Below are 11,182 nucleotides of genomic sequence, written 5' to 3'. Positions count from 1 at the left end.
TGTCTGGTTTATGTACTGATCTACAAAAAGTGTTTGTTTATGCAAGTTTCCTAAGAAAGATTGCAATGGAAAGGGGAAGGCTGAATAGCAAGAAAAAGCCACATGCTGAAGTAATTAAACTCAAGAATTGCAAAACCATTACTGTGTTTCTTACACATTCTTTGTGTTCCTGTGTGTGCCAATAATTCCCAAACCTGTTTACTGAATTTTCTAGAAAGGAGAGCTTTAATGCTCTCCAGGGGATCTCATGCAGCTGCTGCTGGTTCAAAAATAGCTGAAATGCTGGCACCTGTTTTCAGAGCTGTCAGCCTGAGAAAGAAGGAAGTGTAGGTTTATTATTAACCCATATTCCATACCATGGAATCAAAGCTTGTGGGAATGGGACTGACCACCACTGACAGTGTAGGGCCAGGTTGGCTTTGGGCATTTATTCATTGCCTATATGAGGGTAGCTTGCTGGGAGCCAGCCTTCGCATCTCTAAGCAGCTGAGGGGACCTGATGTTGGTTTTATCATAGGTGGTGATGTGAAAGCTCAAAATACTGTGTTGGGTGCTAGTGAGAAATGGACCTGAGGTGGAAAGGTCCCCAGTTGACAACCGAAAGTCGTGATGGATTGCGTGCTATAAAATGGCAACTTCAGGAACCTGTTGTACAAACAGGTGCTGTTGTAAAGATCACCACCATGCACCAAGCTCAGCAAAACAAATGCTACTGCTGTTTCAAAGGGGCAGGTATCCTTGAATCCACTTATATTATTCACAGGAGCAGAGGTATCCTCTGAGTAATGTGAGAGGTCTATGTAAACACAAATCAACTGAAGTGAATCCATGGGAAGTGAAAGGGAGAGTAAGATGAAAGACAGGACAAAAACGATTACGACAAAGTTAATGGATGCCCCTCAGCTGCACTGCCAAGGTGCAGGAACCATCTGTCTCCTCTAATAATCTGGAGCAGTCAATGGGGATCTGTGCGAAAGTCCTGGAGGATGAAATGGCATTAAGTCGGTAAGAGTCCAGCAGTTTTTGGGATACTCAGTTCCTCTGTTACCTGTTGAAAAAAAGATTAACAAAAGCTTTTCATTAGTAGTTATCTTTGTTCCCAGATCTAGAGTATTTTCATTCATAGGAGTACTCAATATATTCACTCACCTTCCCCCCCCCCATTTCTCCATCTCCCCCTATCTTCTCTATAATAAACAGACAAACTTTACATTTTAGCTTAAATCAGCAGTTGGTATATTTATGCAAAGATGCCATCTTCTCTTTCCTTTCCTTTAAAAGGAAGGTGTTAGCACCTTAAGATCATGTATTGTACAGGGTTAACTTAGATTCACTGGACTACAGCTGTTGAGGTTGGTTATCAGACAGGTCTGAGTATCTTCTAATACTTATCTATGCCTTCTTCCTTTAATGTTACTTCTATTCTGATTTTTAGATACATTCTGTTACTTATGTGTTTGTTTAAAAAAGAAAAAACATTACTGAAACCAACAATTTATTCTAGAGCCATTGCCGTAGTTTCTCTCATTTTTTTGCCAGTAAGTTTCAACCATGGTCTGCAATTCTCCCTGGGTGTAATCTGACACAGAGACAGTGTGAAAGGTTGTCCAGGGTCCCTGTTGCTTGTTCATAACTCGTGGCCCCACACTGCAGAATCCCAGCCTGAGCCTTGTACCAGCTGCTACAACGGCAGCTGCCCCCCCCGGCTGGCATGGCGGCTCTTGGCTCTTTCATCAGTTCTTCTTGTTGCTGGGGTACCCACGCCGCCTCTTCCTGTATCTATCTCAGTCTTTTGTAACTCTCCGCCTGGTCAAAACTTTCCAGCGCTCTTTGGAAAGCGTGTTAATAACAACCAACTATGATGTAAATTCTGCTAGGTTTTTTTACCATCCTTTCCTTTTCCTTTCCTTTCCCTTTTGGAGACAAGTTAATATTTCAGCTGGGTTGGGACACCCAGATTACACTTTCCCTGTTTGCCAACTCACAGGGCGGTCACTGAGCCCAAAGACTGCGCAAGTGCCGCTGCGCCTGCGTGCGGGGCCAGCCGGGCACCCGCCCTGTCCTTGCCTCACTATCCTTTCCCAAAAAGCCACTTCTCACCAGGGCTCTGCCAGCTACACCAGATATAGTACACCAGTGCAAGTGTTCTTTATAGACTCCAGTAAGAAAGGCCCTCAGCTCCCTAAGGTATTGATTAAAACAACGTTTACTGGAGATAACATGAGAAGGAAACAGGGAACAGCATAGATAATCTTAGCATCAGGCAGACCTCTGATCCGGGCATGGCAAACTGTGCAGAGCCCGTGCCGAGGTTAACCGGCACTGTGGGCTTTACAGTTTTTTGTAGGATTTTCCTAGAAATAAAGAACTCTATTCATCATTTCCACTGCCAAGAAAGAGGATGTTTACATGAAAACGTGCTGCTCCACTTCACAATAAGGACAAGGACATGGCAGTGGCGTTGTCGCTGGGAGCCATGGACAGACTCCTCCGTGGTGATGAGCTGGCCAAGTCCGCCCGCAGCCAAGTGATACCCGCAGCACAGCACAGGCCCGAAGGCCCAACGGTGTGTGCAGCACAGCAGGCCAGGTGGCAGCAGATCACTAACCCCTTGATGTACAGCAGCCTGCTGGTAAGGACTACTATGACACTGCAACTTGATGCATAACAAGTTTATGTTACCTGTGATCACAGTTTCTTCACTGTAATGCAAGTTTCCTTCCTCCTCCAGCATCAATACACACGGCTGCTTCTTTTACTTCTTGGTTGTAGTGTCCTGTATCTGGGGAAGGAAAGGTTGCACAGTGTGAGAAATTGAGAAAGTGAAAAGTGCCCCTCACGTGCTACTTTCATAATTATTTTTCATACTGTTCCAGACTAGCCCTCCCCACACAGACCATGTCAGCCTAGCCATCAATTTTTTATCTCGTATTGCCGTGTGCTTGCTAACACAGAGTTTTCCAGAATACGAGAAAAACTTATTTTAATCTCTCTCTCCTGGCCTGTGTGATGCCACCTCATCCAGTCCATGCTCAAAATGTTTTGCTGGCTCCTAAAACAAGGTTGCTGTTTTGAAAAGTAGTACCCATGTTATCATAGTTCCCCAAAGCAGAAGCAAGAGATTTCTGCCAAGGGTCATCTTAGCATATAGGTGTCTGTACTTGAATCATATAAAGGACACTCCTGCCACTGTCCCCCCAACCAGAAAGGTAAATGTAACTATAAATATATAAATAAATATATGAATATATAAATATATACACATCTTTTTTTTGTCAAGCAGTTTGAGTTTCAGTTTCCTGGTTGGTGTGTACCCTGGTAGTGGTAGGTTCCCTTATGACTTAGTCTGAGTCATTTTAGGCTTCCGCCCTCCTGTCCAGGCAGCCATGTTCCCCAGGAAGTAGTGTCACTAATTTGAACTTAACATGTTCTTTTCTCTTCCTTTTTTGAACCAAGAAGTATGTGAACACTGCAACCCATACAAGCTTTTCCTGCTTCTCGCCATCCCAGTGACTGCAGATTGGAGTTGCATCTCATGGAAAATTTCTGACGGGGGAATACAGGGCTACAAGAGAGGAGCAGGTGAAATCAGGTCCCAAAATCTCTTGAATCTCTGCTGAACCTTTTTCTCAGCTTTATGGAGTAGGATATTTTCAGAAGCATTTAGACCTTAAGCTGGTTAGATGTCCTCTTTAATTACAGGTATAACTGCAAATAGAGTAGATGGTAAGAAATTAATTGAACAGATGATTCTCTAGGCTGAGACTGATAAACAACCACAAGGGTACAGAGATTTTCTAACCAAATAAAGGCATGAAAATTGTGTGTAGTAAAATCACGAGCTTCAGGGAAACAGAGGTCAGAATGTTATAACCTGAAAAGAACCAAATTCAAACTCATGCCAATAATGTTATCATAATTAGATCAATGTTAATAACAAGTAGTAAAAAACCCCACACACTTCTACATGCATATATGCTTTTAAGCACCATTGTTTTGCAGAATGAACTATCAATGACTGTAAAATAAGAATATATGTAAAAGCAAGCAATTACAGTGAAAGCAAAGACCTCGAAAGAAAAGGAACAAGATAATATCAGAGCTCCCAGGGCTGTGTACACATCTCCTGTTTTTAATGTTAAATTACGTAACATCCTAATGAAGCTGCCTACAAATGACAATGTAGGTGGAGCCACCTTTAAGCCATATATAAGACTATAAGAAATATTTTTTTTTTCCCCAACATTGCCACTACTTCAGAATCAGGTATGCAGCATTGATTGCTCTGGTATGCTGTACTGTGCTTCTACAGATGCAAACATTGTTTCATATCATTAAAAGAGGGTTGTACTTTAGAATATGGTCTAGGATTTTGTTGACTGCGTTTAATTATTCTGGTTACTTGCATTTGAGGACTGGATGTTGAATTTGGATGTAACAATAGCAAAGTGTTCATATCGATTTAGCTGAATACAATGAAGCAGAAGAGATTTCTGTCATTAGGGTGTAAGAAAAATTAAGAGCTGCAGAAGACAGAAAAAGACATGCAAAAATCTCTTGAAGATAATGTTTCAGTAGAGAACAGATACTTCTCCTAGATGGGTCTAGTGGTCAATTACTTAATAATACAGATTAACTATAACTAATATTACCTTTAATTAATAATAACACATCTCATTACAGTTAAGAAGTCATGATTTCATAGTCTCAAAGATTTTCTACCTTGATAAGTTCCTTTTTTTTCTCTCTAGGCATATAATTGTTTACCTGTTTCCAAAGTAGTCTACAGGGAAATGCAGGTGCATATGGCCCTAATCCATGTTTTTAATTGAAAGCAATTAATCAATTCAGCCAAGCAGCTAAATTGCTATGTAAGAAAGGGGATCAATCTGTGGTATAGAGTGAGATGGTCAAACCAGGTGCCTGCAGCTCTTGGAAAATATTTGTTTTCAGATTTGTATACCTAAACTCTCCACCTCTTAAATGGGATATAATGATATAGAATAGAATATTTCAGTTGGAGGGGACTTACAATGATCATCTGTCTCACACTGGTAATGTAAAGATTTAGCATGTTTCATGAATCTTAATTTAAAATACAGTGGTGAGCTCCATAGAAAAGCTGGTAAGAAACTGAATAGTACAGACCTTGGTTGTTTAGCTCTTTAAGAGTACTCTCTCAGATCTTCTTGTATGTAACATGCATGTTAAAACTTATTATTTAGAAAGCAATGCAAGGAGTAAGAGGAAGAAATATGTGTTGAATAAACACATATTTTCTTAATAAAAAGAAACAAAGGAAATGTTTTTTAAAAGTTGAATTAAAATACAGAAGGGGAAAAAAGCATACTCAGCAGGAAATATGAAATAGAGTAGAAGTAACTCTTAAACTTTCCTCTTTTCACCCTCACTTAGGACTTCGGTTCTGCCCACACCTCTGGTAGTCATCATTGAGACACTTTTTTTCTGAAAAAGAGGAAGGAAAAATCAGCAGCAGCTGCCCTGAGTTCTCCATGACAAAGTAAGCGAAGAAAGGGAAGCGTTCCTGATTTACCCCCTGACTTGGAGAGACCAGGTCCGTTCTACTCGAGAGGGAGAAGCTGCAGCCCTGGGAAGGATGGGAATGCTGCTGAGAGCAGCCATGCTTATGAGTCCTCTTCTCTTCTGCAATGGTGAGTCTACGGAAAGGTCTCCAGCTTGGGGCAGTTCCTTCCCTGGCACTGGTGTGTCTGCGTGTGTTTGTACAGAGGTGGTTCTATTTCGGGAATAGAAATATGGCAATAAGGCCAATGTCTTTGCATGCTGCTGCCTCGGTGTTCAGTTGTTTCAAATCCAGCGGCTGTGGAGTGCAACGGTGCATGAAGGTTATAGAAACGCTGCCCACGTACTTAGAGTACAAAGATCCCATATACATTGTGACGGTTATTTCACGGAGCACAGCAAGCAGCCCAGCACGAAGGGTCTGGTTAGTTCTTGTGTTCCCAGGAAGGGGGAGGTTTGGAAACCAGGCGAAAAGGGTAAAGAAGTGTCTATGGAAGCATAGGTTTAGCCCTAGGAGTGACAAAAACGTACTGGGACAAAGGCAACGGACCTCATTTTTATAGGAAAATTTAGAGAGTTTTAGACTTCTTTGATCTGTTGCTTAAATTCAGATTAGTCTGAAAAAGCAGTGTCTTTCAGAAGAGCAAACGGGCAGCAAAGGAGAGAAAACCATAAAAACTGTGCTTTGCTGTTAACGTGTGGTGCTTTCCAGGAAAGCCCTGAGAGTGACATTGGGTGGCGGGGGCAGACGCCAGCTGTGACCAGAGAGCTGTGCAACTCAGGCTCAGGACAAACTCCTTCTTTGAGGTCTAAGTCATCCTAATTCTGGTCCTATGCTCTGTCTGGTGTTCACCTGCTTGCAGGTAAGCACCAGGCAGAGCATAAGAGCCAAACTGCACACGTGGCACGCATCAGTGCCCCTGGCAATCAGCTGTCTCCCATCTGTCTTCCTCCTGCCACATTGCTTTTTTGTTAGCCCATCCTTGAACAGACCATCCCTCATCATCTACACTGACTGCCCATGCTTTTGACTTGGTGGATTCCACTTGCTGATGCTCTCACCACTGCTTCATCACCCAGGAGCTGCCTTCACCATGATTGCTTTTTTTTAATTTTCTTTCTCCATTGTTTCTGCAGCTTTTCTGGACCTGATTGGCCCCAATGAGATCAACGGCGTATGGAAGGGATCTACCACCTTGCCATGTGCCTATGTGCCTGTGAAGGACTTTGTGCAGCAAATGCTCATGTGGTCTGTGGTACATGACCAGAGCTCTGGCACTGTATTTCGGAGGGATAGCTCTGGCGACCACGTCCTCCGGTCCGAGTACAGGGACAGGGTCAGCGTCCTGAAGGACACCCCAGGGAACGTGTCTCTCCACATCCTGAACCTGGAGGTCTCTGACAGGGGAACCTACACTTGCCATGTCACCTGGAGAGCCAGCAACAACAGCCTGATAGCAAAAGAGATCACCATTAAAGTGGAAGTTGTTAAAGGTAAACCCAAGAAGGAAGCTGCGCAGGAGTAGAAGGCTTGGCTCAGGAAGGCTTTTAGGAATTGAATAGACCAGATAGGCAGTGACCACCCACTTCCGATGCAGGAGCGTTTTGCTGACCGGTGTCAGTCTCTGGCGAGAAGCGGCAAATAGGTTGGAAAGAGGAATTCTGCCCACAATACTGCGCCCTGCAGTTCGGGGGCTGAGGGAAGACTTGTGGCCTCTCGCTTACCAATTTGTCTCTGGCTCTACCTGTATCTGATGGCTCAATGTTTCCAAGGGACACGCACCAGAGGGGAAGTCCCTGGGATATTGCATTGCTTTTCTTTGACAAACTTCATCAGCATGTGCCCAGGCACTCCCTTTGCCTGGGCAGCGGTGATTTATAGAGGAACAGGGATGGCATCAACCCAGCAGAGCAGGCCTTTGTGTAGGAGGTGCAATGGGTGGCATAGCTGGTACAGGCACAGCTAAGCCAAGCTTAACCTGTGCAAGAGAGGTGGCATGAGAGTGGTGCCCCTCTTCTTCCTGGGAAAGCACTGAAAGCCAGAGCGTGAACTGCTGTGGAGGGGGGGGAGGAACCTTCCCCACTTCAGCCAGGGCCAGCATGACCTGGGCCCCATCCTTTGTCTCTTCCAGTTGCAGTGACCAAGCCCGTCATCAGGGCCGGCGAGCTGGGGCTGACAGTCCCGGCAGGAGCCAGGACCAGCCTGACCTGTGTGGCCAGCGGGTCCCCCCCCATCAGCTACCGCTGGTTCAGGAGCGCCCCGGGAGGGAAAGCCCTGCTCCTGAGCAGCCAGGCCGAGCTGGCGTGGGACAGCCTGCGGCCCTCCGACACCGGGAAGTACTACTGTGAGGCAGAAAACAGGGTCAGGGCCAGGGCTGTACAGCAGAGCGACACCGTTGAGCTGACAGTGAGAGGTGAGTCCCCAGAGCCACAGCCAGATGGAAAACATCTGGAGTCCTTCCGTACCAGAATGGAACAACGTTCCTACTTCCCTTCCCTGAAAGAAGAAAACGCAAAAAGCCTTGGCCTTCTGCACTCTGAAGCACTTCTCGTCACTGTCTCTGGCTTTCTATCCTTTTTTATTTCCTGTATTCAGTTTCCCTCCTCCTCTTTAGAGGAACTGCTCTTTTCTGATGCGAAAGAGTTTTTGTATTTAAAACGCTTATATTTATTCCTCTTTGTCTTTTTTGAAATTCTTGCTGGCTGTGTGATGCTGCCTATCACAGCATGTTACTAAGGCAAAAGCAGAGCAAGCTTAGATGAGGAATCAGGACTTCATTTTGAGTATCAGGAACATGAGTGGTAATTCAGTAGGTGAAAAAATCAAAATGGCCTTTGTTCCTTATGATTTGCTATGTGTTTCAGAAAAACACACTGCACTTCACACACTCTGTGCTCTGATGTATCCAGGCTCCGCAAGAAGATGCGTGATGGATGTCTTGTGGAAGACTCATACTTTCCTTGGCTGGTAACTCAGTCATCAGAGCTGTGAAGTCTGTGATTGCAGAGCCAAGCACAGATACCACACGGTGACCTTTGAAAGAGGCAAAGCCTGCTGAGCTCCCAGTGGAATGAAGGTTATGGCTGAAGCAACGTGTTGTTTTTCACAGCAGTTGCACGTAAGAGTGTACAGCAAGGGAACAGGAATTAATGATGGCTGTGCTTGTTAACGCTGCTAGCACACGGTCCCCTGCCTGTCCTCTGGTGGCTGGTTCTTTGTTGTCTTATCCCGCCAGTGGAGTTCTGTATTGCAGCAGCATCACAAACATGGTCAAACTGCTGTGTGAGTCTCTCTCTTATTCACCTTGCAGATCTGCCCACAACAACAGTGGCCTCTCAGAGGGATGTGGGAACCACAGGGAGGGACCGCCCAACCACAGCTCCGGGTAACAGCAGTTACGGCTGACAGCAAGGACAAGGAGTCAGGGAGGGTTTGACGCAGCACCTAACAGTGGATTTTGTTGCTGGGGAATACAGTCTTGACAATATTATACTTCAGTCCATACGCCTCGGTTTTTAATCCAGATGTTTCTGAACGTAGAACATCCTCCTTTCCTCAATCTCCAGCCTGCAGAGGGCTTTTAGCTTGCTCTTAGGGAGGTTGTGTCTCTGTATGAGAGACTCTGTATGTCTCAGGCCTGCTAGAAATACCATTTCCTAATTTGTAGACCATATAGGATGTTCTGGGTTCTGTCCTTTTTTGAAGGGCTTTTTTTCTTGTTTTCTGGTCTTGAATGAAAGCCACTGAAGTGGGAGGCAGAGCTAATATCTCTGGTGGCAGATACAAGTGATGCAAAGGCTGCTTCAGACCTGACTGGAAACAGTCTACCTTACTAAGGACAGTTGTTTTGAGGGAGGGCTTGTGATTTCCAGTTTGTTTTTGTGGGATGTGGGAATTCAGACCTGGACTAGAGTAGGTCTGCTTGTGGAAGCTTTGTATTTTGGGGTTCTGTTTCATTTGTATTTATAGTGCTCCACCAACCACACAGCAGGTTATGGGAATTGGCATCAGCGACCAGAAGCTAAGGGAAGATCTTAACAATTGTTCACTATTCTTACAGAAAAAAACCAAACGGAGCTGGTGTTCAGAGGTACCTCAGTAATCCCTTGGACTCCATGGGGCTCTATTACATATACCACTCTTACAGGTATATGTGTATAGACATACATATGTGTGTGTGTATATATAGTTTGTGTATACATAGTATATATATTGTATAGATACTATAGATAGTGTATATATAGTACTACTTTCTAGAGTTTGCCTATTTTCACTGCCTCGCAAAGGTGATGGAGACATTCTCTTCTGGTCCTGCAGCTATAATCCCAGATCTCCTGGTGCTAAAATGAGGATTGGAAATACACAGTGAGCCTTTCATTACTGTTTGTTTTGCAGATCTGCCCATAACAATAGTGACTTCTGAGAATGATGTGGGATATACAGAAAAGAATTATACAACTCGGAGTAAGTGGAAAGCAAAACAAAGCTAAGAACGAGATTAGGGACCCAAACCGGCCACTCAGCAGTCAGTACCTTCAGCCTCAAAATTAGTGTTCTGCCTTTTGGCTGCAAATTGTATTAATGCCTGTTCTTAAGGGACCCAGATGATTCATGGCGACTCTTTAAAAAGACTCTGGATGTTTTTATAAGGAAAAAAAAAAAAAGCTTTCATAGTTGGAGCAGAGTTGTTGCTGTGTTCCCAAACAATAGTCCATTTTGATCTTTTCTTTGAGTGTCAAAGCAGGAACAGCAGAAAAGCCTCAGTGTGCAACTCAAGCAAATCTTCTATACCTCCTCTAGCTTTGCAGTGCTGTGGTAGGCTTAAACACGTTCCAAATACAACTGAACAGTGTCCTTGAATGAAAAGCTGAGACCCTTTATTTCCTGACATGTAGTGCAACTATTCTGCCCAGCTCACAGCCTCAGTCATCCTCAGCATTAAGACACTCTGCCAGCTGTCTTTATGGCCGCAGTCCCTCAGTGAGATGTGTGCGCAGTAGCTGGCTCACACAAACGCACCTATTCAAAGCCACATGAGCAAGGAGCTGTTAGGATGGGGACAAGCAGGGATATACACGTGCAGTACAACCCTGCGTGCCCATGACAGGGCTGGCTGCTGTTGTCCTCAGGGAGGTGGTCAGCATCATGTAGCTGCTGCTGCTATTGTGACCCGGGAGGGCTTCTCTGTTTGAAAGTCTTTTGCTGTATTGCTCTAGATTTCCAGAGGACTCATCTGTCCCTGCACCTGGTCATCCTGATTGCTGCGGTTTGCGGTGCTGTGGTTTTCCTTGTCATCTTTCTTATCATTTGCATTAGAAAGCCCAAAGACGGTGAGTAGAACGTTCTGGAAAACTTGAATGTGTTGTGCATGCCCAGCTTCATTTTACCTTTGAGGGTTTTGAGGGATGGGGCTGGTACTGTGCTCGCAGCTACCGGTAGCAGCTCTGGCACCTGCATCATACAGGCAGTTGATCAAAACGTGCAATGGATCAAAATAGGTGGTGGAAGATCTAAAGAGGTGGAGAAGCCCCTTTTCCTCAGGGAAAACCTGTCGCAGCAGTCGGGAAAGGCCTGCCAGGCGCCGGCCGGAGAGGACGCCCAGCGGGCAGCAATCGTCCCGGTCCTCCCCAGCCGCTCTCC

At 44.9% G+C, this 11,182-nt stretch overlaps 1 protein-coding gene across 1 annotated transcript in view; it reads left to right on the top strand.

The window, feature by feature from the left end:
• Positions 1-5,617: 5,617 nt before the first annotated feature.
• LOC103906216 (V-set and immunoglobulin domain-containing protein 4) overlaps positions 5,618-11,182 on the top strand; it is an 8,190-nt gene continuing 2,625 nt past the window's right edge. Inside the window, exons 1-7 of the mRNA XM_019474325.1 lie at positions 5,618-5,672; positions 6,679-7,035; positions 7,674-7,955; positions 8,853-8,927; positions 9,603-9,689; positions 9,938-10,006; positions 10,759-10,872. Of these exons, the coding sequence (XP_019329870.1) occupies positions 5,618-5,672; positions 6,679-7,035; positions 7,674-7,955; positions 8,853-8,927; positions 9,603-9,689; positions 9,938-10,006; positions 10,759-10,872 (1,039 nt within the window). The remainder of the gene's footprint in view (positions 5,673-6,678; positions 7,036-7,673; positions 7,956-8,852; positions 8,928-9,602; positions 9,690-9,937; positions 10,007-10,758; positions 10,873-11,182) is intronic.

Source organism: Aptenodytes forsteri, unplaced genomic scaffold (assembly GCF_000699145.1).
Source record: "Aptenodytes forsteri isolate BGI_AS27 unplaced genomic scaffold, ASM69914v1 Scaffold72, whole genome shotgun sequence".
NCBI classification, from domain to species: domain Eukaryota; kingdom Metazoa; phylum Chordata; class Aves; order Sphenisciformes; family Spheniscidae; genus Aptenodytes; species Aptenodytes forsteri.
Note: the sequence above shows the minus strand (reverse complement) of the source record. Positions and strands in the feature narration are given on the sequence as shown.